General features: G+C 48.3%; 1 protein-coding gene across 6 annotated transcripts in view; it reads left to right on the top strand.

The window, feature by feature from the left end:
- The window catches only part of IQSEC2 (IQ motif and Sec7 domain ArfGEF 2), a 75,748-nt gene that overhangs the window by 17,194 nt on the left and 30,811 nt on the right, over positions 1-27,743 (top strand). For 2 of the 6 annotated variants that reach the window (XM_061178020.1, XM_061178016.1), the window contains exons 2-3: positions 6,827-6,856; positions 19,244-19,339. In XM_061178020.1, the coding sequence (XP_061034003.1) occupies positions 6,827-6,856; positions 19,244-19,339 (126 nt within the window). Of the gene's footprint in view, positions 1-6,826; positions 6,857-17,364; positions 17,465-19,243; positions 19,340-27,743 lie in introns of those variants that run through there. The other 4 variants (XM_061178021.1, XM_061178017.1, XM_061178018.1 and 1 more) reach the window with 3 other exon arrangements.

The following is a 27,743-nucleotide window of genomic DNA, read 5'->3' as shown; positions in this document are numbered from 1 at the left end:
CTTTCTAGATGGTCCCTCTGGCTGGGTCTGATTCATACGTATAGTCATTCATTTATTCATTCAGTCTATCATCACATATTTACTCTGTACCCCTGTGGACCAGACCCTGGGAACTGGGGGCACAGGCGTGACTAAGACATGGCCCCAGACTGCCAGGAGGCCCCAGTCTACAGGGAGAATCAGGCATGGAAACGGACACTTTCAAAACAGTTTGATCAGAGCTGTGATGGAAGCAAGAAAAGGATCCTGTGGGAGAACAGAGGAGGGGCTCCTCATCCAACTTAGGGACATTAAGATAAGCTTCCTGGAGGAGGTCTTGCCTAAATGAGTCACGGAGGATGAGTAAGAGTTGGCTGGAATACGAAGGGGAACTTCCTGTTAAACACAACTAATTGAGTAAACTTATTTATCTCTGCTGCTTCCCCAAATCCCACTGAAATATGAGTAAAGGAATAAAAAAGGTAGAAACACAAGGTCTGGGATGCTGACCAGAAGTAAACTATTCCACCCAGCAAGCCCCAGAAATGCTCGGGAATCAGAGGTACCGTGAAGCACAGAAGGCAGGATGAGGCATGGAACTGAAAACAAGGAGAATATTGAAAGTCTGTGAACAGACCCTCCTGGCCCCTCCCCGACCCCATTCAGTTGGGACACCCCTCCCCAGCTCCATCTCTACAGATGGAGGGTGATTCTTTGGAGAAATTTAAGTTAGGAGCCTCCAGGCTTGGGGACACCAGGCACAGTGGAGGATGGGGGTGAAACAAGGCTGCAAGCAAAGGGATCTGTAACCTAAAGCAGTGGAACCTCAGCCTCCTTCCACTTGCCTACTTCCAGGACACCAAAGTCAGGAGCACATGAGACAGAAAAAGTTTCTTCTCTGGGGAAACTGAAAGGCCCCTGACAGAGGCCTCCAAAAGATGACATGTGGGAGTCCTCCAACAAAAGAACAGGCTCTCAGCCCATAAACTCTGTAGTGAAGCCCATCACCTGGCCAGCTCCATCTACACACAGAGCTTCCCGTCATGGGAACTGATCGCCAGGGCTCACCAGCCAAGGACCCTTAAGGGTATATTTCATTTTATGTAAGTTAAACCTCAATGTAACTGGCATTTAAAAAAAAACAAGCCTTAGGTAGCCAGAGATGATCAGATAGTACAAGGCTATTTGAGGAAGCCCATCAACCTGCAAGAATGACCCAAAAAGCAAACAAACAAACCAAAAAACTTGGAAGGAACAGAGGTAATGAAGAGACGGGAAGAAACCTGGGAAATTTAAGATAGTGAGAGCCAACATAAAGATTTCAGGAGAAGGATTAGAAAATAAAAGTTGAGGAAATATCCTAGGAAGCAGAATAACAAGGCAAAGAGATGGACAACAGAAGAGAAAAGATGAGAACACGGGAGGATCAGTTGAGGAACTGCAACATCCAACAATAGGAGTTCCAGAAATAGAGAATGGAGGAAACAGCAGAAAGGAAAGGATCAAAGACATGATACAAGAACAAGTCCCAGAACTAAAGGAATGAAAATCCCACCAAGTAACCAGCAACATAAATGATTTAAAAAAAAACCCACCAAGGTATGCCACGGCGCAATTTCAGAATACCAGGGATAACGAGAGGATCCTAAAAGCTTCCAGAAGAAAAACATATCATGTACAAAGGATCAGGAAAAAGAATGGCATTGGACTGCTCAACAGCAGCACTGGAAGCTGGGAGGCAATGGAGCAAAGTGTTCTCAAAATTCTGACAGACCATAATTTCCAACCTAGAAGCCTATACTCAGTTGAATTATCAATCAAGGGTGAGGGCGCAATAGAGACATCTTCAGACAAAGGAGAGCTAAAGATTTTATGTCCTAGGCCTCCTTTCTCAGGAAGCACTGGAGAATGTGCTCCAGCAAAATGCAGGCATAAACTCAGAAAAAAGGCCAAGGAATCCAGGAAACAGGAAATTAACACAGAAGAGAGGTGAAGGGAATCCCAGAGTGATGGAGAAGGGAGCAGATCTATGGGCAACCTTGTGCAGGCCTGGAGAGCAACCAGTCTGGATTGCAGCGAGAATGATGTCTCAAAGGAAAAAAATCTGATGGATTACCTGACGTGTCAGAACACATTGAGAAGAGAAATGCACTACTCACAGAGTTTGGGGAGAATTGATCATATACATGAAGAAAACTAAGCAAGCAAAAAAAAAAAAATAGTCATCAACACCAGGGAAAAGAAAAAGTTGTATGGGAAGGAAAATGTAATTATAGCAAATGATGTGATTTACTCATTATTAGTATTGATGCAGTCATAATAATGTAAGCCACCAATATTGATTTAACCAAAACTTTGTGCTATAACTACAGTGGTAGAACGGGAAGGAAGGACAGTGCACCCGCATAAGAACTGGGGGCTAGAGGCGGTTATGTGTGTTAGGGAGCCCTACCCTCTCCCTGCACGGTAGGAATTCAGTACATGATATACAAAACTGAAAAAAATAAATCAAGAAATAGAAGTATGCATGTGTTCCTTAGAAATGAGGAGGTAAATACCCGAAAAAATAGTTAAAAGACTTGAAAACAGTTTGTCTCTGAGAGTGGGAGTTGGGGGTGAGGAGGGGTAGAGTGGGGAATTTGTGTGTTTTGTTTTGTTTTAATCCTTGCAGTACTATGTGACTTGAAAATCTATATGCATGTATTACTTTGGTTAAAAAAAATGTTTAAAGGGCACACACACACAAAAATGCCAAAAATGGATTAGCAATATAAGCGTATACTTTAGAAATATGAAAGTAAACTCAGAAAAAGGTAACTAAGAGAGTTGAAAAGGAAACTTTTATTTTGAAGATCCTTTCAGAATTTGACTTTTTAAACTAGTTTACATATCACTTTAATAAAATTTAAAATAATTTTTAAAAACATAAAGAGGAGCAAGAGTGTTCCAGGGAACAAATACCAGATGTTCTAAGAAAGTAGATGGGAGGGCGGAGTAAGATTTAGAGCTTTGGAGAGTTTGGGCTTGACTGGCACGGAAGTCTGTGGGAAAATCGTCTGTGGGAAAATTATCGGTGAGAAAATTATTGAATGTTTGAAGCAGCAGGACCACATCAACTGATTTGTGCTTGAGAGATGTTCCTTTAGCAGCCAGTGAGACAAGGTGGTTGCCCATTGAAGAGACTTGCAGTTAGACAAGTTGATGTTTGGGAGATCAGTTGCCTGGCTGCCCCAGGGCTGGTTCTCAGCTTTTAGAGAGACTTGTATGATCCCTGGGCCAGGGTACCCCACCTCTTTCTCCTCAGGACACTTCTAGGAGGAGCCCTGTACACAGTAGCTCTTCAAGTCTCCTTTAAAAAAGGTACTTCTGTTCGTGTCCAATCTCCTTTCTGTTGGACACCTGATTTTGTAGACATGTTGCTCAAATGCTGGCTTGAGAAACAGTCTCTCTTTCTCAGGTAACTTTGCATATCTCGTTTCTGATGCGTTTTTTGTTTATTAGTTTAGGTCTCAGAGGACAACCTTATTTATCTAATTCCAGGTTCTTGGGAGAGAGGCACCTTATTGTGTTCCGAGATACTGTTTATAGATAGCTTGGAGGGTCAAAATGAGAGGCAGGGAATCCAGTCAGGAGGTGAGAGCAGCAACCCCAGTATGGCAACTCAAAGGCTTATATTCTTTTGAGTTATTCTGCCCTGTTGTCCCCATAAGTCCCCCAAACGTTCAAGAACTGTCGATATTTTGCCATTTATTCTCCCATCTGCCAGATTGCCCCTTGTACCTGGAAACAGCAACGTCAAAATCCTTGGTCTCATTACATGGCCTGAGTTTTTGGTTCAGCAAATATGGTCACTATACTCATAGGCTTCAATCAGTTACTGTTTATTGAGCATTACTCTTGAGGATGGGAATTGGCATAGACAAGCCTTTTGAGAACCCTGGGGTCTGAAGTGGCCTTCCATTGGGAGAAAGCCATAGGAGTAGCAGGAGAAATCCCATCTCCTTTCCTGACATGGATTGATAAAGGGAGGTACCCTGGTACCCTGGTATCTGGTACCCTGGGTCTTTGTTTCTACCCATAGGTAGCTGAACCCAATTGATAAAAGAGAGAAACTTTGGGATTCTGAAGAAACTAAGTATCTTAGGGCCTGAAGATTGGAACTCAACTAACACAGCCCCCTTGTTTTATAGGTGATGAACCAAGGTCCAGAGAGTAGTGATTTCTCCAATTCTATGCTGCCAGTTAGGGAATGAGCCATAATAGAGCCCAGCATTCTTTCTACATCTGTGCTACCTCACAAAAGAATGGCGGTCCAGCTTCATGGAGTAAGGGGTGGATTGACCATTGGGCTGGGCATTAGTCCTGAAGAGGTGTAGGATAGCACAGTGTTAATGATGATGGTTCTCTAGATGTAACTAATAATTTGTATACTAAACGCCTAAGAGCCTGTAAACCCCTGAGGTGGCATGCACCCCCGCATTGAGGGTCATAAGATGCCGTATACCCTCGAACTAGTAAGAATCAGTCCACAGTGAGGAGAGCTGGCTAATTCACTCTGCCTTATGGCGTGGAGCTCTTTTGCTCCCCGTAGCTGCCATCTTGAGGACTGTAACATCATACAGAAGTGCTTTTGGAGCAGAGGTACATATCTGGTAATCTCTCCTAAGAAAGAGCCTGTCAGGAAGTGCCTGTCCTGACTTTGGGGGACGAGGATAAGGGAACTCACCTTAACGATGCGTAAGTGCCCAGCACTGAGCTGCTGGTGCAGTGGAGCGTGGTGGTAAGAACACGAGCTGTGGGGTCCAGGCCAAGCTCCCCTACTTGTGTGCCGTGGGGCAAATCATTTCAACTTCTCTGAGTCTCAGTTTCATCATCTTAAAATTGGATGAGTAATTCCCACTTTGCAGGATCAAAGGAGGTCATGTACCAAAAGAGCCTGCCACCCTGCCTGGTACATAGTAGGTGCCCGGTGATTGTTCATGTGCCAGTGGAGATGATTATATATGTGGCTTATGCTCTGAAGTATAATAGATTGAGGCAAGGGACCAGTCTGTGAGCAACTTGAGGGTTTATATTCCTGAGTCGGGGCCTGGTATATAGTAGATTGAATACGGGTGTGCTGGGGGTTTTGGGGTGGGGTGGCGAGGAGACCAGCCTGCCTGGAGCAGAGGGTTCGTGTTAGGGAGAAAGGCTGAGGGGCTTAGCCTCCATCCTGTTGACAGCTGGAGAGTCATTGAATTAGGCCCATCTGATCTGGTACCTGCGAATAATTGAGCCAGGCCTCAGAAGAAATCTTGTTGCTGCAGAGTGAGATGGAAAGTTTTAATAAATGTGAAAAGGTGCTCTGTGGCCCTGGTCCTCTGTCCCTTTAGGGGGCTGCAGAGGCTAACGATTGGACCCACTGTTGTCCACTGTGCCAGGCTGAACCTCACAGCCACCCCACCCTCCTGCCCCCCTCCCCTCCCCTGTCATGTCATTTTACAAGTGAGAAAGCTGAGGCTGGACATCGGGGAGTGCCTTCCCTAGGAGTATATGGCTAGTAAGTAGCAGAACTGGAAGCAATGGCCTCACCCACTGCCTGCGCTCCTGCACCCAGATGCTTGCCTGCCCCACCTGGCCGGTGGGCACTCCATTCACTCTTCCAACAAATACTCACTCTCAGCTCCGCCTCCCCTCCCAGCGTGTCCCTCTCACTTTGCACTCAGCATAGATGACTCTCCCCCCACTCAGGTCCCCTCACTAAGGTCGCTTCTTGGTTCTCTCACCTGGGGACAGAGCCTGTGATGTGTTCATCTCTGTCTCCTCCGAAGTCTGCAGTGGGAGTGGGGGTGGGGGAGGGAGGGCAGAAAAGGAGGAAGAAGAGGACAGAGGGGACAGGGACGCCACTTCACACACTCTCCCCGCTTCTTCCAAGTGCCCTGGTCCTTCTTCCTCCCTTTCCCCACCCCCAAGGACGGTTCCACTGTTCCTCCCCTACACACACACACACACACACACACACACACACACACACACACACACACACACACACACACACACATTCTTTTAGGGAGGAACAGCCGGAGGGGGTGTGGGTCCGGTTTCACTCATTCTCTCAGTCCCCTCAAAGCTGTCTCCAGTGCCACTCTCTTCTCTTGCCCTTCCTTTGCCTCTGAGGGGGCCTCACAATGAAGAAGGCAGACCAATGTAGTAGAAAGGAGCCCAGCAGCTGACTCACTCACCCTCTCAGCCTCATTCTTGTCATCCGGAAAATAAGCAGGTTGGACCAGGCAATTGGCAAAGCCTTTTCTATGTTGTTAATAATACCTGGCATTTGTCTGCTGGGCTGCAAAGGGCTTAATCATCCCAACAGCCCTGCAAGGATTGGCCTCGTGTTACAAGTCAGGAGACTGAGGCTCAGATTCCAAGCAGGGAGGTGATTTGCCCAGGTCACAGGGCTGGTAAGTGGCAGAGCCAGTATCTGAGGCTTGGTCTCTCTGTTTAAACCTCGGGCTCTGCCCCTGGCCACAGCTGCAGGCTGCCTCTCAGCCACTCCGAGGAAGGCTTCTCACCATGACCCACTAGGCTAGAACATGGTTGGCTCCTGGCACCTCCTTGACCTCACCTCCAACCACTCTTCCCCTCACTCATTCCACCCCGGCCACGCTGTCCTCCTCCCTGTCCCAACAACTGGCCAGGCCCTCCGCCACCTCATGGCCTCTGCACTGGCCATTCTCTCTGCACGAGATGCCCTACCCTTCATTTTCATGATGCGTGCTAGGTGTCGGGGCCGCTGCGTAGGGCAGAGGGAGGAGAGGAGTAGAGGGCATATGCTGACTGTCGGGTTTTTTCTCTGTTTCTCTTTCAGATCTGATGGTGAGAATTCCAGAACAGTCAGGTCAGTACCTCCTTTCTTTAGTAGTACTTGGGAGTTGGGGCAGGGACTGGGGTGGGGCCTCTGGCTTGTCACTTCGGGATCCATGGGAGGGGCGGGGGCCAACTCCAGGGGTTTTGTCCCATTGGTATTAGGGGTGGGAAGGGGGCAAGCATAGGGAGGGGGTTGAAAACTCTTCCTTAGTCTTTCTGACCCTAGCTGATTTGGGGGCTCGGCTGAACACTGGAGGGGCTCATGGGAGCTACCCAGATGGGAAAGCTGACCTGCAGAGAGGTCAGCTCTGGACCTGGGACCTTCTCCCTCTCTCCTCCCGGGAGAAGGGGACACGATAGAAACGGGGCTTCCCTGGTCTGGCGTTTGTGCTCCACCCTGACCTGCACTAGCCCTGAGTAGTGTGGTTTGGATGGACTTTTGATGTGACACATTCCAGTCATTAGAAATATACCTTATATTTAAGGTAATGTTACACTTAAATATACCTTATATTTAAGTGTAACAAGCGCACTTTTTTTTTTTTTCATGCTTGGTGAAAAAGGTTTACAAGCATCAATCAGTAAGTTTTCAGGGTGTGAGCAATCTGCCATTTGGGGGTAAAACTGGGGTAGGGGCAAGGACTATTAGTGCATTTCCCAGGCCTTAACCCATCAGAAGCTTCGTGAAAACACAAGTGTCAAGGATAGGGACTATGTGGGAATGATGGGGGGCTCAGGGTAGGGCCCAGTCAGAGAGCATCCAGGCCAGGGGTGATGCAGTGGGCCTCTGAAATGAGATGGGTCCAGGCAGCAGAGGCATGAGATGGGCTCACTCAGTTCCAGCCAGGGCTGCAACTAACATATATAGCACCTACGTGAAGAGTAGAATCCACTGCGTGGATCAGTTGGAGGAATGTTCCCTTTCCACAGGGCTCCTGCAGCCCCTCACCAGGGTTCCCGGCTCAGTGAGTAGAGCACAGGTTGAATTTCAGCCACGACTCATACCCTCTTGGCTGTGAACCCTTGTGCAAGGCACTGCTTGTCCAACCATATGCAGCAGTCCAGGTCCTGGCATCCAGGCAGTGGATATGGGAGGGGGGCAGAGGATCCCAGCATCCAGACGGAGGTGCGTAATGAGACACGCTGTGTCCTAGCATCCCAGGCAGGGGGGATGGGATGAGCACACTGGTGCCCTGGGCCAAGGTAGGGGCTGTGGGATGGGAGCACACTTCGGCCAGCAGGAAAGCAGGGGAAGTGTGATAGATACAGTCAGGCCTAGTGTCCAGGCAAGGGGTATATGACGAGATGCAATTAGTCCGGCATGCAGCCAAGGAGTATGGCCTGGGCACAGCCTGTCCTAGCATTTAGGAAGGCACTGGTCTAGCAAAGGACACTGATCGCAGTGCCCCACTGTGGGTTTGGAGAAAGACAGCTTGGGCTGACTCCAAGCACAGGCCCCCAGGCATCCCCGTTGATATGCCTGCGACTTGTCAAGGAACGCGACTGAAGGCGTCTCTAGCTCTTCCCGGCAGGGGAGTTCCTAGGACCTATAGCTCAGGGTGTTTAATAGTTATCATAATCATAAATCACATGATGATGTACATTGGGCCTTTACAACTTACAGAAGTTGTCAGGGACTTTCTTTTGTTTGATCCTCCCAGTGACACTGTAGGTGGAACCTGGGCTGCCCTTATCATCATTATTTTACAGTTGAGGAAACTGAGGCTCACACTGGTTATGGGTTTTGCCCACAGCCATGAAACTTATTTATGGCTGAGCCAGGATTCAAACCCAGGTCTGCCTGGCACCAAGCCCAGAGCCCTGCCCACGCCATCCCTGCAGGAGCTCTTGACAGCCTTACAGATAATAATAATCATCCTCATCCTCATCCTAATATTAGTAATCATAGCAGTTATCATTTGCTCCTCACATACTAAGAACTCTGAATGTGATCTTATTTAATGCTCACAACAGCCCTATTAGGCATGGATTGGGATCCCTGATTTACACATGAGGAAAATGAGGTTCCCCAGAGGGTCAGTGCCTTGCCCAAGGAAATAAGAGCAATGGGGCAGGGTGGCATCACTCTGACTCATACCCTGGGCTGTCTGCTTCCAAAGCTGTTATTTGTTTTACTGAGATGTACTTCCCGACACCCACCCTGGACCTACAGTCAAGGAGGCTACAGGGACCTTGAAGACTCAGCAACTGTGGAAGCAAGGGTCAAACTTGGACTGTGGAAGGGGCCTAAAATAGCACTTGTGGGGCAAAATCTTGCAAATATGGTGGGAAGATCCTTTAACTTGGAACCAGAGCTGGGTGGGGTCATCTGAGGATGCTCTGAGGACCCGCATGTAAATTCTTGAGCTCGCTTCAGTTAGGGGTCAGGGAGAGCTTCCTGGAGAAGATGATGTCTGAGCTGGGTCATGGAGGACTGACACGCAGACTTTGTGGAAGGAGGGCATCCCAGAAAATGAAACCAGCAGGCATCGGAGGTGAGGGTGGCTGGGTGGGGGCAGTCAGTCAGGCTAAAACAGATCTGGGCAGGAAAGGAGCAAGTGTTAAAGTTCAGAACTGGTCTGGTTGGGACTGGGTCACAGACACCTTCTGTCATCAGTGGGAGCCGGGGGAGGCTGGAGGAGAGAGGCGGGGCTCTGCAGCACAGAAAGGGCAGCAACTGAATCTGGGCAAAGGGTTCCATTTATGGCCAGGTCGCTTTCTAGTTATGTGACTTTGAACAGATCTATTTCCCCCCTGGAGCCCCAGGGTTGTCATCTAATAAACATTGTGTGTGTGGAGGGGAAAGTTTAGGAGGGTAGAAGAAACACGAAGGAAAGGAGCTAGACTTCGGCTGTTGTGGAAGTGGAATGGGAAGGAATGAGCAGGGTCGGTGGATTGAACCCCCCCCCCCCGCCCTGCCGTGGCAGGGCCCAGGCATGAGGGCTTCCAGGTATGGGGTGCCAGAGGAAGTGTGGAGTCTAATTAGAGCTGAACAGCTGGTGTTGCGAAAGGGCTGTGGGCAGAGGAAGGTGCCTGGACTTCCTGTAGATCCATGAGAAGTTGTCAGACCTACAGGCGCCTTAAATCCAGGTCCAGAAAGGGACTGGCGATGGCTCAAGTTCACAAACTAGCTCTCAGCAGAGCCTGCTTCCTAGCTGTGTGTTGTTTGCAAAGTCACTTGGCTTCTCTGATCCTTACTTTCCTCATCTGTAAAATGAGGTCAATAATTCTTTGGGTTGATGAGAGAACTTAAAGCAATGCTCAGCATAAAATGGTGGCTCAACATATTGTAGTGCCCTCCGCCATCCCCTAACCCAATGCATTGTCATTTATGGGGCAGTCAAGCTTGAGATATGTGGAGAGGTGCAGAACTTGAAAACAGAGGGGCAGGAGGGGCTGATACCTCCGCCACCAGAAGAGGAGGGAGCCCAGGCCTAGAGGTGCTGCCGCTGCAGTGAGGGTCTGGCTGGAACTCGGGGGCCCTGGGGACCAGGCTGGGGTTGACAGGCACGCAAGGATGAGAGCCAGAGGAGGTGGCCTGTTGCTAGGGAAGGAGGGAGGAGGTGGGGGAGCTGCTGACACCCGCAGAGCCAGGGACGTCCCCATGGCAACAGGAGCCGCTGCGGTCGGGAGGAGAAGTGGGAGGAGGAGCCAACGCTGGCTCTGTTCCCAGAGGAGGCCTCCCACTCTGGGCCTCAGTGCCCCTATCTGTCCAGCGGGAGTTTGGATTAGGTAATCTCTAAGATTCTTTCTTGTTTTGACCTCCTGGCAATCTGGGGTAGCTGAGACCTCACAGACCTTCCGTGGCTCCCCCATCCACATGTCCAAGATACCGCCAGTCCCCAGAGCTGCCCCAGCTGCTTCCAAATCTTCCCTCCCGTGCTGCCTCCTGTTCAGCGTAGCCTGGTTGCCTGCCCTGCCCAGCTCTCTGTTCCTACCACTTCCTTTTGCTGGAACCTTGTCACTTACCGCCTGCTGAATGCTCTCTGGCTCTGGTGTGTCCAACTCCAGCCCTGCGCACTCTGGGGTGCCTTCCCTGGCTGCCCTAGTCCACCCTGACTGCTTCCTCCCTCCTGGGCTTCTTTAGCCCCACAGGTCTGCGCTCCTCCTGCTATCCTTAGTAATTGCTGCTGCAATGCATGGAGCCGCTTCTGAGAGCTGGGCTCCCCTTGACAGGCTCAAATCATTACAGTAAATTTATGGTGTCATATTGTGAATCCCCATTTTACATATGAGCCAATGCTCTGAGAGCTTATGTGGCTTGTCTGAGCTCCCCCGGGTCCTATGTGGTGGAGCCAGGCTTGGAACTCAGCTCTGTATAATTGCTGCTACCCCAGGCCTGAGGCAGGGCATAATTTATCAGCGGCAGCAGCACTTACTGGGTGATAGCTAAAGCCCATATATGCTGGCCACCATGCTGGGCACTTTACCTGTGTTTTCTCACTTCATCTTCACAATAATCCTATAGAGTATATATTCTAGCCACTTTACAGGTGAGGAAACTGAGGCTTTCAGAGTTAAAATAATTTACCCCCTCCCCCCCATAGAACTCAGATCGGAATCCAGACCATCAGAGTTGCGGTCACCATGCTATACCGGGGTTAACCCATTTGTATTCCAGAAGCACGAACAGAGCATTCCCTATGTACCAGGCCTGTGTTGGGTGATCCATGGGGGAGATGGAAGCGGGCTACAGACACAGATGAGCCAGCTCTGGCAAGCCCAAATGGGAGTGTGTTGACGAGGAGAAGCCAGTTGTAAGGACAAGAGGCTGGAAGGGGTAGAACTTGAATCTGACAGTGGGATGGAGGAGGAGGGAGGTCGGGTGGGGGAGGGAGATGGGTAATTTTCCTAAAGGAGGTACCTTTTTCCAGGAAGCTCACGAGGGGCAAGAAGAGGTAAGGGGGTCCTCCTTCCCCTTCTTGTTAGTGTTCCCTTGCCCCCACCTGGACCAGCCCCAGGAAGTGGGTGACCCCTAAGCTGGCTGCATGCCTGGTTGGCACCAAAATAAACTTGCCTTCTCTCTCTTTCCCTCCCCTCCTCTGTGTCCCCTCTGTCCTGGCTTTAATTAGCAGCCCTGGGGATGAGTCACTTGGCAGCTGGGGAGGGAGGCTGCTCAGAGCCCAGTCGAGCCTTGGTTCCTGGCCCAAGCCTCCCAGGCAGCGCCACTGTGTTCTTGGTGTGGCTCCGCATCTGTGCGGGTGTGAGGAGCGCAGGAGCAGCGCTGCGTGCTGGTGGGTGTCCATGCACGGCAGGGTGTCTGCATAGAAGCAGCTCTGGTTGTTGCTGCATTTGTCTTGGTGTCCACTGAATGTCAGCGTTATGTGAGTGTGCGACTGTAGCATGTATCTGTGGTCGCAACTGTCAGGAAATGAGGGAGCATTTGGGTGAACAAACACAAATGCTTTATAATTGCATTCACCCCTCCCTACCTAAGTGTTCTTTATGCGTTTTTGCTTATGCAAGCCCTGCACTTATATCCCCAATTTTCCCTTGTCTTAGTCTGGGTACACTTTGTTGCAGGGAACTGAAACCCACTCAAATGCGCTCAAGAATAAAGGGTGGGTGGGGGGGAGACTATTGTGAGGCTACATCTCACAGAATCTAGGAGCAGTAAATGACGTATAGCCAGTCCTCACGCCAACTGGAAGTGGGACCAAGAAGTCAAGGAGCAAGATTGCTCTCTCTCTCTTTCTCTCTCTCTCTCTCTCTGCATCTCTGCATCTCCCTGGCTCATGCCTTGTCTCTCTCCATCTTTCATGACTTGCCTGGTCCCTGTCATCTCTTTGTCACTGACTCCTCTCTCTGGACTGGCTTCCTCTGCTCTCAGGTGGCCTGATGTGGCCGCCAACCTAGAAGCTATGTGACCTTCCAGCTTCAGGGCCCACCCCCATGGGACAGCACCGTTTCTGTCCATCCTGTGGTAAACGAGGGGGCAAGGGGCTGTAGGTGGGAGTGGATTCTCCTAGAAGTGGGTGAGGGTAGAGGTCAAATACTCGGGACTTGGTGTTTCTTCTACAGTGCCCACAGCTTTTATGTGTTCACAAGCGAGGTCACAGCCTGGGGAGTAGTCTGCTCAGAGGCCCACGATTGTAAGCTTGCTCGTCCATCAAGGTTTTGGTTCCTACTCTAATGCAAGTCAACCTTTGCTCACTATGCTTTCAAGTTCCATGCTCTTGCATCAAAATGCCCTGTTTTATCTAAAAATTTCCCCTTATTTTGTGCCCAAACAGCCTTTAAGTGCACAGTGAATATTATCATCGCCACCAGTGTGCGGTGATTTTCATAGCCTCAGAACAACTGGCATAATGCTACTCATGGTACAGCTGCTACCAAGTTCTTGGTTGTGTCAGGAATTTTCACATTTTATTAGTGCAGTGACTGACTGAATTTATAGTTATCTGCAGTATAGAATTACAAGCACACATTATCAATATTATCAACTTGATGCTTGAGCTTACTTTTCCATTAATACAAACCCTGCAGTTTTTACATTAATTACAGAGGGAATTAATGACCCCTTAGACAGGTTTTCACCTATGAGTAAAGAGTTTGGAACCAGCTGTGCACGTAATGACTGTTCTCCAGATGCAGGGGCAATGCCCATGGCTCTGACCTCGGCCAGGGCCTTGCATCCTCTGGCTGAGACTGGAGACTGCCCACCTCCTTAGGGAGCTCCTACTTCTGGCCTGGCACATAGCAGGTGCTGTTGTTATTTTTTAATAAAAATGATAGTTTTCTTATTATTGTTAAGGCCATCTTCCACATACAGGTGGTAAGCCTGAGTGGGAGAGATCATCCCAGGCTCAGGGCAAAGCCTCCTTCAACTTAATAAATGCTTTGATTCAGAAAATGTGTACTATGTATCAGGTACTGTTAGGGAGCATTCCACACACCTTATCTTTAATCCTCCTGGCAGCTCTGCCAAGTAAGCGTGATTGGATCCACTTTACAGAGGGGGAAACTGAAACCTTGAGAGGTAGAGTGACTTGCCCGAGATCATCCATCCATCTGTCCATCCATCCATCCACTTAGTCATGGGACAATTTCTTGAGTACCTACAACGTGCCAGGCACTGTGCTAAACTAAATGCGGTAGATACAATGATGAATAATAGAATCCTGCTCTGAGAAAACTCACTGTCTGGTAGGAAAACAGATAAGGAAACAGACAATTACAGGGGAAGTGTAGGTGCTGTGGGAGAACCTCAGAAGTGTACCCAACCCAGCCTGAGGGTCAGGGAGGCTTCTCCAAGCTGACATCTAGACTGAGACTTGGTGGATGAGTAGAAGTTAGCCTGGTGAGGGGTGGGGGTGGGGTGAGGTGAAGTGGAGAGTGTTGCAGACAGAGCAAAAAAGTGTGCCAGGGCTGTGGAGCAGTGTTTGGTACTTGCATTCGTGAAGAACTGTAACTGTATCTGCAGTGGGATGGGGCTGTCATGAGAGATAATCTGGAAAGGGGGCAGAAGGTAAATTGGGAAGCTGGGACTGGGACCCCGGTCAGTTAGACCCAGAGCCAAGGAGCTGCAGGACCCAGGAGCAGAGTTTCCATGCTTCTCCGCCTGCCTGGTCCCAGGGCCAGCCTGGGTCAGCCTGGCTAGTGCCAGCGGCAGGCCAGGATTCCAGTGGCCACAGTGCCCTCTAGTGTCCAGCAGCCCATCTTGCAGCTTCCACCTCAGTGTGGATTGTCTGTCTCCCAATACCTGCTGACCTGTTTGACTAGGTGCCCTGTGCCGGATGCTGGGGACACTGGAATGAATAAGACATGGTCCCTGTCCCCACCGAGCTCCTGGACCAGAAGGGGCAACAGCATGTGAATAGACAGCACTGGAGAAACGCAGGGTGGGAAGGACACAGGGGAGGGATCCCAGAGTCAGGTTCCCAGAGGGCACCACCTCTGAGCAGACTTGTGAGGAACAAGGCGGAGCTAACGAGGTGGGGAGGTGGCAGTGGGGGCAAGGTGGTGGGGAAGGGTCTTTTGAGCAGAGGCAAAGGTGAGGGCAGACAGCAGAGTGTGGCAGAGAATTGTAGGCACTTCTGTTTGGGTGGGGCACAGGTTGAAGATGGGGGGGAGGCTGAGACCACCTGGAAGTGGGGGGGAGGGGCAGCTCACAGAAGGTCCTGGGATGCCTGACACTAGCTCATAGTGGGCACTTAGGGAATGGAATCATATAAGGAGTTTCCCTGCCCTTTTGGGATCACAAACCCATCTGAGGATCTAATGAAAGCAATGTTCTCCCCAGAAATGCACTCATACTCACTCATATTTTTCATACAACTTTAGGGGCTTCAGAGACACTCCCCGCCCCAGGCCTATCCATGAACCACAGGCTTCCAAATTCCTCTTAGTATAAATACTGAAACCTTATCAGGACCTCCAGGCTCTGCATGATTGGGCCCCCGCCTACATCTCCAGTCTCGCTCATCTCCCCTTTGCTTTTTCCACTCAGCCACGTTGGCCTCCTTGTAGTTCCTGGAAATACCACCTCAGGTCCTTTGCCCAAGTTGTTTCCTCTGCCTGGAACACTCTCCCCCACTACCTCCACTTTTTGCCCAGCTTAATTCCATTAGTGGTTGAATAATGTCTGTCTCCTCTCACTTGGATATGAGCTCCATGAGATCAGGACATTGACTGCCCTTAGTCACTGCCGAATCTGTCCCCCAGCTCAGTGCCTGGCTCACAGGATCTGTAGCATAAGTGAACGAAGACCCTGCCAGTGCCCTGCGGCTGAGTCAGGCTCCTCACCCTTAGCTCCTTCTTCCCTTCAGCCCCTAGAGGGTTATCACATGAGTCGCCCCAACAGGCTCAGATATGCCTGAATTCCAAGAGTGGCCCAGATGAAGAGGTATCTTCCTAGAAATCTTCCCCTGCCCGAAACAAACAGGTTTCCCAAGAGTCTCCCCTACCTCCCTGGGAGAAGGATCATACTCTCTCAGGCTCAAACTGAGACTTTTCAGCATGTGCATATTTGTCTCACTGAAACCTCACAAGAACCTGTGAGATAGGAGTTGCCACTCACCTTTTACAGATGAACAAACCGTGCCTCAGAGGGGTCACCCAGCTGAAAAGTTGTAGAGCTGGGACTTGTACCCAGCTCTGCCAGGCACCAAAATGTAAGCTCTTTGCCTCACCAGAGAGGGGAAGGGGCTTGCCCAAGGTCACACAGCATCAGCCTTAGGGCCAGGACTAGAATTTCTGTCTCTCAACTTCTGCCAGGCCAAGGTGAAGGTTTGGGCCACAGGTGCCACCCTTAGGACAATAAGTGCAAATGGGCACAAGGTGCGGCTGCCACAAGAGCTAAGAGAGTTGCTGAAGGAGAGAGAAAGAAAAGCAGGGGCTGAGACCAGAGCCTTGAAGACCACGGGACTTTAGGGGGTGGGCAGAGGGAGAAGAGGCCATGAAGGGCCCATAGATGCCAACTTTGCGGTGGTCCGGAGGGCCTATCTCTCTCAGCAGCTTTGGCTTTCTTGAGAGGAACCAGCTGCCCCGGCAGGGAGGCAGGAAGGCAGGAAGGCAGGAAGGCTGGCCTGTTGCCTGTCAGCTCCTATTCCTTCTAGATCACTGGCCCCCTGGCTCCTCCCAGGGCTGCCTTCTGCTCAGAACAGCCAGGGGCCTGGGATCTGGGGCTGTGAAAGGACAGGAGCCCTCTGAGCTGGATCTGGGGTACTCTTCAGGAACCCCACACCCTTTAAATCCTCCAAATTGTCTCCTTTCTCCAGCCCCCCACATAAGGAGGAGAGAGAGATTACTGTGGTAGGTCGGTGGGGATTCTAGTTTGACTGGCTGTATGAACTTTAGTAAGACTCCTCCCCTCTCCAGGCCTCAATTTCCCCCTCTGTAAAATCAGGTGGGGCAATTTCCTTGGAAGAACAGCCTCTAGATTGTGAATGGCGTGTCTTCTGATTTTTGCTTTTCTCTTCAGGGAGCATTTCTCTTAGCCAGTTCAGAAAACAACGCAGAAGAAAGTGAGAGCTTATTGCAATGGTCAAGAATATCGGCTGGGCCCTCATCTTGATTTCCCCAAATGGGTGATTTGAATTTTACTTGAACTGGAGCATCCCAGCATAACCACCACACAGAGTCTCTTTAACTCTGTGGAAGATGAGAATGTTTGTGAAAAGCTTCTATGGAAAGGTTTCTGTATTCACAGGGCAGCAATATGGCCAAGGGGACAGAGTCCTGATTTGGGAATGGCCAAACCAGGTCCTGATCTTGGGGTTCTGCTACTTACTAGCTCTATTACCTGTGCCGAGTTACGTAATGTTTCTACATCTCAATTTTCTCTTCGGGAGAATAGGGCTAGTGACATGTACTTGACAGGGTGCTTGGGGAGATTCCAACAGAGGTGCATATAGTGAGCCCAGCCTGAGGTTTGGCCCAGAGGAGTCACTTCAAGCTCTCAAAGCTGCTTCCTCGTACTAGGAGTTCCCAGCCCTCCTGGGGGAGCAGGGGAAGGAGCAAAGTTTCCAGTTGCAGTCTGGCCTATAGCCCAGCAGGCCTGGCCCCGCCTCCTTGGTTCCTCCTTCTAGGGAAGGGCTGGGGAGGAGGGGGTGGCGAGTCGGTGGAGGCACCGCCCTGGCCAGGGGGCCTGCCCTCGGGACAGGTCCAGACCCATGGAGCCCCCCGGGAGGAGTAGCAGGTAGGAACCTGGCCCCCACCCCCAACCCTGCAGCCCGACCCCCTCCCTTCCTGCCCAGGCCTGGACCTGGTCCCTGGGCTGCTGATTCAGCAGCCTCCTGGCTTCCTGGTTCCTGGCTCCCCTCTTGGACTCTTGGAGGCCTTTGGCTTGGGGGAGGGAGCCAGCTCAAGTGGGTGAGCCCAGGGGCATCTGGGTGCCCAGCTCTGTAAGGACCCTGGAGCCCTGAGCAGCGCAGTTGGTGGCCTGTGAGGGGTGTGATTGGTGGCTGCCCTGGCACCTAGCCTGGCGCTGCGGGGCTGTCCACAACAGCTGAGACTCTCTGATACCAACATTCCAGCAGCCTAAGGATCTCTGAGTCTCAGGTTTAATGAGTCAAGGACTTGGGCCAGTGACTGGCACTTAGATGGCACTTGAGAAACAGTCGTTCTGCTGATGACAATTATTTCAGAGTCCCTGATAAGAAAAGTATCAGATTCCAGGATTCTCTGTTAAGGTTCTAAGATTTAGGCATCCTCTCTAATTCGCAGCAAGCGAGATAGTGGGCAGCTGGCCTGGCCTGCAGCCACATCTCCCAGCCTTTACTTCGGCTCTTGAATGGCCAGGCCCTGACCACAACCTGCCTTCAGGGGCTTGTGGGGGGCAGGGGCTGGCTGACCTGGCACTCACTTCCAGCATCTGCCCTGTGCTGGGTAGGGCAGGGACAGGGCCCTCGGCCTCACTACACTGCTGTCTCTCCTCCCCCTTCCCCTTCTCTGGACTTTAATCGTGGGAAGCAGGAGGCAGAGGGGCCTTTGGACCCCACGCTAAGGGTGGGAGCACAGCGCTGGGGGGCGGAGCTTGGGCCCTGCCCCAGGCTTGGGGCGCAGCACTGGCTTTGGAAGCAAAGAACCACCCTGTCCTCTGGCTCGCTGGGCCCCACTCGCACACTCAGCCCGAGTCCCATCCTGTCACCAAGACCACTGAGACCTTGTCAGCTCTCCTCCGCCCTCGCCTCTCCTGTCCTTTGCTCTGGCACTCTCTGCCTCTCCCCGTCTTCTCTCTGTGTCTTTTGTCTCGCCCTTACACTGTCTTCCTCCTTCTCTGTCTTTCTCCTTTTCTGTCTTGTCTCTTTCGGTTTCTCTCTGTCTCTTTCCCTCTCCTCCTCCAGTGTCTCCTGCACCAACCCCACCCCCACCCCGCCCTGGCCTGGTTCTTCCCCTCTTTGGACCCAGAGCCTCTTTTCTCCCCATCCCTCCCTCCTTTCTTGTGAGGGGTCTTCTCTAAGGGGGAACCCCCCATACACCTTTTCCCTTTCTCTTTCATCCACCCTTCCCTCTCCCCTCTTCCCTACCCGTGTGGCGTCTGGTGTGAGGAGGGCTCCCTTCCCCCTTCCCTACTGTGGTGTCCCAGTGTCTCTGAGGCCGAGGTCCCCACGGAGTCACCTGGAACACAGGAGGCCCAGCCCAGCTCTTTCGTCTCTGCTGCCCCCTGTTGTCGTTGTGTTCTGTTTGTGGTTCGAGTGCCGTCCTCTCTTTCTTGACTTTGTGGTTTTTTCTTTTTTTCTTCCTTCCTTCCTTCCTTCCTTCCTTCCTTCCTTCCTACCTTCCCTCTCTCCCTCCCTCCCTCCCACCCCTCCTCTTCCATTCCCTATCCTCCACCACCCATTCCTCCCAGTCTTCCCCTTTCCCCATATCCCACTCACTTTCACCTCCTTGTCCCCATTCCCCACCCTGCCTCTCCCCTCCCTCCCTGTCTCTCTCTCTGTCTCTCTTTCTCTCTCTGTCTCTTGCTGTCTCTCAGGTCCACAGCGTCTCATACTCTACACCAGTATTGCTGTCCTACTCAGGTCCTTGACTCCATGAAGCTTACCCCCTCAGGCAGGCTGGCAGAGAGCAGGTAAGAGCTAGACCCACCCCTCCCCCAATCCCTCACCCCTCCAGACAAATATCAATATCATTGCCAGCCCCTCCCCCATCTCCCTCTAGCCTCTGGAGTGACTGTGGAATGGGTGTCTGAGAGTGTGAGGAGAGTGACTGGGGGACCAGGCCAGGAGACCAAAGAGGACGTTCACAGCCTGTTTGTAGCTTGTCCTTCCTTAAAAATCCTTCTCTAGATACCTTCCCCCCAAAGTGGGAGTGGTTGGTCCTAGAATATGTAACATTTGAGCTGTTTTGTAGGATGAGTAAGAGTTTGTCAGTTGGATAGGATGGGGAAGGGTGTTTAGACAGAGAGAACAATCTGATTATACTTTTGGGGAAGGAGATTATTTCCAAGTTAATTTGAAAACACATTTTACATTTTCTGATTATAATGCAATGAAATAAAATATTAATAGCAATGGCAAAAAGGCTAGGTCCATTTGAAAGTTTAAAAATACTTGTGTTAAAGAGGAAATAAGAATGGAATTTATGGACTATTTAGAATAAATGTCAATTGAGAATATCATAGATCAAAACCTATGGGATATGACCATGGGGGTTCCCAGAAGAAAGTTTGTAGTCTTAAATGCTTTTATTAGAGAACAAGACAGTTTAAATGAACTAATTATTCTGATCAAGAGTCTAGAAAATTCTAGAAAAAGAACAACCAAAAGAAAGCAGAATCAAGTAATTACTATATATAAAACCAGAAATTAATGAAATAGAAAACAAAAGGTTTGATAAGCTAAGAGGTGATTTTTGAAAAGACCAACAAACTAGACAGACCCTCCTCTGGCAGTTATGGTTGAGAAAAAGGCAAGAAAACATAAATAAAATAAGGTATGATGAAGGGGATTTAACCACAGATTCAGAGGATATGAAAGTCATAAGAAAATGCTTTGTGTAATTTTATAACAATAAATGTGAAAATCTAGATGAGATGGGTGGTTTTCTAGGAAAATATAAATTACCAAAATCACTTAAGGAGTGGAAGAAAACCTGAATAGAATAGAACAGTATAGAAGAAGTTTAAAAGATGGTCAAAGTTTTCTCCTCAGAAATGGTACCAGGCCCAGCTGGTATTATGGAAGTTCAGGTATCATGGAAGTTCTATCCAATCTTGAAAGATCAGCTAATAGGAAAAGATGGACAGCTTCCTAGTTCATTCTAGAAGGCTGGTATCACTGGACAGGTTTAGACAAAAAAAGGAAAACTATAGCCTTACCTCACATATTAATAGAGCAACACGTTTTAAATTACAGATTCTCCAACTGAATCCATCAGCGTATTAAAAGAAGACTGTATCGTGACAAGTGAAAGTTTGTCCCAGGAGTGCAGGGATTGTTCAAAATTAGGAAAGCTGTTATTGTAATTGATTATACTAATAGTTGTACAATCTTTTTACTCTATCTCCACAAATGCTGAAAAAATAATCTGACAAAATCACACATCCATTCTTGGTTTAAAAACCCTTACTGCCTTAGTTATCTCTTGCTGCATTGGGGTAATTTGTTAAACAGCAATAGATAACTAGTACAGTAAGTTAGGAATGAATGAAAACCTCCTTAACTTGGAAAGAATTTTTATCAGAAACCAAAAACAATCATCAAATGTAACAGTGAAGTGCTAGATAAATTTCCATTCAATTTGGGAACAAAATAAGGATGACTACTATCACTGTCACTAACCAGTGTTTTTCTGGAAGTTTTAATCATTGGGATTAAAAAAAGAAATAAGTGGTATAAATATCAGAAATAAAGAGTCAGAATTAGCATTATTTGAAGATGATATGGTTGTCTACTTAGATAATCAAAGAGAATAAAAGGAAAAATTATTAGAACTAATAAGACAATTCAGTGAGATGGGTAGATACAAGATAAATATACACCCAAACCATCAGCTTCTCTGAATACCATCAATAACTAATTAGAAGACATAATAGAAAAAGATTCCCATTCACAGTAGCAAAAAAAAAGGTAAAATTGCTACGAATTTGTAAGAAATTTAAAATACTTCTCTGTAGAAAACTAAAATTTCGTCAAAGGCTATAAGACTTGAATAAATCAAGAGTCATATCCTATTCTTGGATGGAAAGAATTCAGTATGGTTTAAAATGACATTTTTCCCCCAATTTGATCAAAAGGTTCAATGTATTTCTCATTAAAATTTCAGTGGTATTTTCTTTGGGAATTGTGCAATTGGATTTTAAAGTTCATTTGGAAGAGTAAATGCCCATGAATTACTAAGAAAATTTTGAAAAAGAAGAACAATGAGGGGGGACTTGCCCCGTTAGATATAAAAACTTACCATAAATCTACAGAAATTACAAATATTATATCATCACAGAAATAGAGGAATACATAAATGGAACAAAATAGAGAATTTAGAAACAAACCCATATATTCATATGGGAATTTAATTTGTGACAAAGAATGCATTTCAAATCAGTGGGAAGTCAGTAAATAGGATGGGACTATTAGCTACCATTTGGAAAAAATTTAAGTTAAATCCCTACCTTGTACAAAAACAAATGCAAAAAATAAAGCTGTAAAAGTACCAGAGGAAAATCCAGAATATTTTTATAACAGGGTGGAGAAGCCTTTCTGATCAGGGTTTAAGAACTCAGGAGCCATAAAGTAAAGAGCAATAATTTCAACTACGTTAAAGTTAAGAACTTCTGTGTGGAGAAAGATACTATACACAAAGTTAAAACAGAAACAACAGGCTAGAAGAAAGTATTTGCTACATAGACATCAGGCAAAGGTTAATATCTCTGTCTATATCGTCTCCTGGAAATCAATAAGAAAAAGGTGCACAACCCATTTAAAGTGGAGAAATAACGTGATTTGACAATTCAGAGAAGTATACAGCTAATGAATGAGAAAGGATGTTCAACCTTACAAATAGCTAAAGAAATGTAACTAAAACAACGACGAAGTACTAATTTTAAAGTACCAAAATTTAAAAGATTGAAACGGTTGTGAGGAAACAGAATCTCTCATATTCCTTGATAAGAGTACGAATTGGTTTCATTTTCTTATGGGACCAGTTTGTTAGCTGCCCCCAGAAACTTAAATGTGCATATACTTCCAAGCTGAGAACTATGTCTTAGAGTTAGGTTTCTCTAGAGTTTTACTACTAGGTAGACCCCAATTTGGCCAGCCAGAGCCCTTTTCTAAAATACCCCAACCCCAACTGCAAACATAAGCCATACTGTGCAACTCTTTATCACACGCCCTTTTGTAGGATAGCATTCTCAACCAACTCTTAATGAAAAGGTTGCATGATATATGCTTCTTAAATAAAGACAGGATTATATGAGTAGGAATAATCTTTATTTTTAGCCAGTTTATAAAAATGTTAAAGCCACGGAAATAGCTTTTATCTACATTTTAAACAAAATGTTCATTACTTTGCCCAGCAATTCAACTTTTAGGAATCCTTCAAAACTACTTCCAGACATATGCAAAGATGTTCATTGCAGCATTGTTTATAATAGCAAACAATTAAAACAACCTACGTGTCCATCAGTAGGAAACAGCTTTTCCTTCATGATCCATCCATACTCTGTAGCAGATCAAAAGTAAAAGATATATCTCTAGATACTCATCTGGAAAGACCTCTAAGACTTATATGAAAAAAGCAAATTGCAGAACAGGGCTTATAGTATGATCCCATTTTTGTAAGGAAAAGAAAACCCCCATAACAACAATGAAAAAAATGTTATACCTACCCTGTCACAATTTTAAAATTACTGGCCTTTTTTCTTGGTCCCATTTCCTTGCCTTTACTAACTTGTTTCCTTCCTCCTCTATACCTTTTTCCTGTATCCACCTGTTGTTTTTCCTTTTAATAACTTGCTCAAATACCACCTGATTCATTCAGCAAGCATTTGTTCTGCCTGCTCTCAGTTAGGCCTTATGTTGAACCTTGGTTCAATATATGGGAATGAACTGTATCTGGTCCTACAGTCAGGGAGCTCAAGTCTAGAAGGGAGAGAGAGACACATAGACAATGACTGCATAGTGTGGTTTGGGATAGAATGTAAGTAGGCTCAGAGGGCTGCCAGAGGAGGGGTACCTAACCCCACCTGTCCCCTACAGGAGGGGACATGTGTACTAAGTCTTGAAAGAGTAATAGCTTTCCTTTATCCCCCAATCCTGCCGGAAATGGTTGCCTACTTTTTGGCTCTTCCAAGCAGGATGACCTAATGGGGGTAAATAGTTGGGTCAGTATCTTTATTCAAGTCCAAATTCGGCTACTTACAAGCTCGACTTTCGGCAAGCCTCTGAGCTTCTATTTCCTCATCTGTGCAATGAGGATAATGCCTATTTACCTCTCAGGGCTGATTTTAGGATTGGAGAAGGTACATGTAAAACTCCTGGATGACTATCAACTCTTGAAGGGCAGGGACTACCCATGTCTTGTTTTCCTCATAGCTAATATGTAGCCTTGGATTGGATTGGATCTAAAAGCTGTACATGTCTAGGGATGGTTCTGGAGCAAAGGATGGGCCTGACCATAGTGGGGCTTTGGGATGAGGAGGCTGAGAGTAGTACATGGGATGGAGGGGATCGCACCATAAGAAGAGAGAGCCAGGGAGTTCACTGGCAGTCCAGTGGTTAGGACTTGGTGCTTTCACTGCTGGGGTCCGGGTTCAGTCCCTGGTCAGGGAACTAAGATCCCGCAAGCCTCGCAGCATGGCCAAAAGAAAAAAAAAAGAGAGAGGGAGAGAGAAAGAGAGCCAGGTCCCTGGTCTTGACATGAAGGTGACACAGGAGGGAAAATAAGGGTAGGCGGCCCTGGGAAATGGAGCCCAGGCAGGGCATTCTGGCCCTGGTTCTTGGTCCTATTCTGCTACTGATACCATCTCCTAATCTCACAGTCCAGGGCAGGGAAGCATGGTGGACCAATACTTGCATTGGTGCCAACATGTCTCAATTCAATCCCACCTCTGTCACTCACTAACTTGGTGACCTTAAACAACTCACTTCACATCTCTGAGCCTAGTTCCTTATCTGTTAAAAAGAACACCAACATCATGGGGTTTATTTATTGAGGAGTAGAAGAGATCATAAATAGTATTCACGTTGTTGAGTGCCTGGCACATAATGAGTACTCAAAAAAGGGTAGCTGTTATTAGTGTTCGTTTCAGTAGACACTTAGGGAGTTCTGCTATGGCAGGGCCTATGCTAGGTAATGGTTCTTGCCTTCCACAAATTCCCAGTCAGTTGGGGAGACTGAGGAGGGCTATGACAGAGGAGAGCACAGGGTGGGGGGCTGCTGTGGAAGCCCAGTGGAAGAGATCTGGCCCCACCTAGGGCTGGTGCAGGTCAACTCAGCCTAAGAGCTGAGTCTTAGAGGATGAGTCAGAGGCAGTCAGGGGCAGAAGGGTGAAGTGTGGCAGAATGTTCCAGGCAGAAGGAACAGCATATGCAAAAGAACCTGGATGTTGTTGGGAAGAGCCAGAGGTTTGTTAAGAACCTGGGTTGCATGGGTCCCAAATGGCTTCAGGTGGCCCATGAACCTCCTGAAATTGAATGCAAAATGTTGTGTGTGTCTAGTTGTGTGCATTTTCTGTTGGGGAGATGGTTTGTGGCTTTCATTAAATGCCTAAAGGGTTTTGGGTTCCTCCAAAAAAGGTTAAGAACCCATGTTGCTGGTGATGAGGTATCATGTGAATGGATTCTAAATAGGAGAGAAATTTGGTAAAATTTGTGTTTTAGACATATCACATTAGCAGTTGGTATGAAAAATGGATCGTATGCATGGAGGCCAGATGGAAGGCCTACACTGGGATATTGGCATAGAAGAAGTGGCTTGGAGCAGGGCTACTATGTTGCACTACTCCCGTGGGCACCATTCGCAAAGAACCATTTTAATTTCAAATTATGGGATCTAAATTCTTTGAGAGTTATTGATGAGATAGACCCAACAGCAGGTGAGAGAAAGGGAGGAGGCAAGGATGAGTCAGTGTTAGCAGAGGGCCAGAGGGACATGAGTCCAGGGTAATAGTGCAGGAGGAGAAGGGAACCTCTGTTAATGCTCGCCCAGCCCCCAAAGTCCGTGGTCTCAGATATAATTACTAACTTCCATCCTACTCCTGGTTCTCGGAGATTCTGAGTGACACTGGAGACACTTATTTCTCTATGTATTTTGGGGAGGAATTACTTCTGGTTTGTGAGTCAGGTATTTTCCTGAAGAAAGTCGTGTTTGAGCCAGTCATCCAAGGTCTGTAAAGATTTTGAGTGGTAGAGATGGGAGAGGATGCTCTGAGAGTGAACACAGAGGCCTGGAGGTGAGAAATGGTAAGGCTGAACACTGATGCGGAGGTTAGACACACCTCAAACCGCTGTCTGGGGAGCCCAGGGTCCTTTCTCGTGGTAGGCAGCTGGAGAGCCATGAGCAGTTCTTGAGGAGGGAAAGTAACTTGATCAAATTAGCATTTTAGAAGGAAGGGAGACTAGGGAGGAGGCTTTTGCAGTAATCCAAGAGAGGTAAGCTGAGGTATTGGCTGTGGGGATGGAGCAGAGGAGGTGGATTTGGGAGGTGATGGGGTAGAAGAGAGAACTGGAGTCAGAGACTGAATAGATAATGGGGGTGGAAGTGGGGGGTGGAGATGACTGAGGGTGGTCACGGTGAGTTGCCCGTGTTCAGGCCTGACAATGGATTCATTCATTCAACACATATTTGTTGAGTGCTAGACACTGTGCTGGGCATTAGGGATATAGCACTGAGCAAAACAGATGCCTGTCCTGATGGATCTTACGGTGGGTGAGACAGATACTAAATAAATAAGCAACTAAATATATAGAATGTGTCTGGTGCCACACCTATCTGGGGGATGATGTTCCAGCAAGTGCAAAGGCCCTGAGGCAAGAGTGTGCTTGTTATGTTTGAGGGACGGCAGGGAGACCAGTACGATTGGAGAAAGAGTGAGCGAGGGACAAGGGGAGTAGATGATGAGTTAGCGGAGGCCAGATCATGTGTAGTCTTTTAGAGCTATTTAGGGGGTAGAATCAGCAGGATTCGGTGGCTGACTTGCTAAGGGAGCAGGAAGAACCTAGGGTGACTTCCAGGTGTGTTTTGGGCTTGGGCCACTGGGTGGTGGTGCCTTTCACAAAGGTGGGAAATGCAGGAGGACAGGTTTGCAGCGGTAAGATGCTGCGTTAGAGGTCCCTGTGAACTCTGAAGGCCCTAAGGGCCATCTTGGTGGAGCTTCCAGCAAGCATTAGGCTTGATGGGTCTGGGACCCAGGAGAGAGATCCATGCTAGAGAGAGAGATGTGGGGTCCTCAGCCATACCTGAAGTTATGGAATGGAATGAGATCACTGACAGAGAGTGTGGAATGAAAGAGAAGAGGACCAGAGCAGAACTGGGGAAGAGGTACTAACACATAAGGAATGGAGAGAGGAAGAGGAGCTGGGGGTGGTCCGAGAAGTAGGAGGAAAACCAGCAGGGAGTGGGCTCACGGAAGCAGAGGAAGGAAAGAGCCGTCTGCGCACGGGGGGGCTTGTTAAGAGTGGCAAATGTTACAGCTGGGGGAAGTAAGATGAGGGTGGGAGAGAGTCTATTGGCTTTAACCAGTGGGAGGTCCTGGGCGACCTTACTAAGAAGAGTTTCTGTGGCTTGGTGGGCGCATGAGGCAGATTGCAGTGGGTTGAAGAGCCCGTGGGAGGTACTGAAGTGGAGATGGCCAGTGTAGACGAATTTCTCAAGAAGCTTAGCTGTGAAGAGGAGAGAGGGACACTGATTGCTAGAGGGAGATGTGGGGGCAGATCGAGGGTTTTTATTCCCAGATGGGAGAGACTTGAGCTTCTATAAATGTTGGTAGGAAGGAGGCAACAGAGAGGGAGAGGTTGAAATACTGGAGGGAGAGGGGATGATTGTTATGGAGGTGGTAGCAGGGGTGGGCTCCAGAGCCTGGGTGGAGGGACTGGCCTTAAATAGTATAGGGACCCTCTTTTTCTCACAGGGAAGGAAAGCAGAGATAGTGGTGGTCGGGGGAATACAAGGGCGTTGAGGGGATTAGTTAAAGAAATGCTTCAGAAAAGTTCAAAGCAACACATGGAGATCCCTGACAAAGAGCATGGATGCTGGAGCTAGGAGGAAGCAAAGAATACTTCTGGTTGGAAGTCAGGGAGGACTTCCTGCAGGAAGCAGCATTTGAGCTGGGTTTTGAAGTTCAGACAGGATTTCAACAGGCAAAGCTCTGTGCAGAAGGAAGAAACAGAGTCAGCAAAGGCATAGAGGCGTGAAAAGGCTGGACGTGCTGATGTAATAACGAACAAGCTAGTTTGATGAAGGCTGGACGGGATAACATTGATGCCACTGATGCTGACAGTAACAGTAATAGTTACCATGTATGAGGCACCAAACCT

Source organism: Eubalaena glacialis, chromosome X, assembly GCF_028564815.1.
Source record: "Eubalaena glacialis isolate mEubGla1 chromosome X, mEubGla1.1.hap2.+ XY, whole genome shotgun sequence".
Lineage (NCBI taxonomy): Eukaryota > Metazoa > Chordata > Mammalia > Artiodactyla > Balaenidae > Eubalaena > Eubalaena glacialis.
This window is presented reverse-complemented; position numbering and strand designations above follow the sequence as displayed.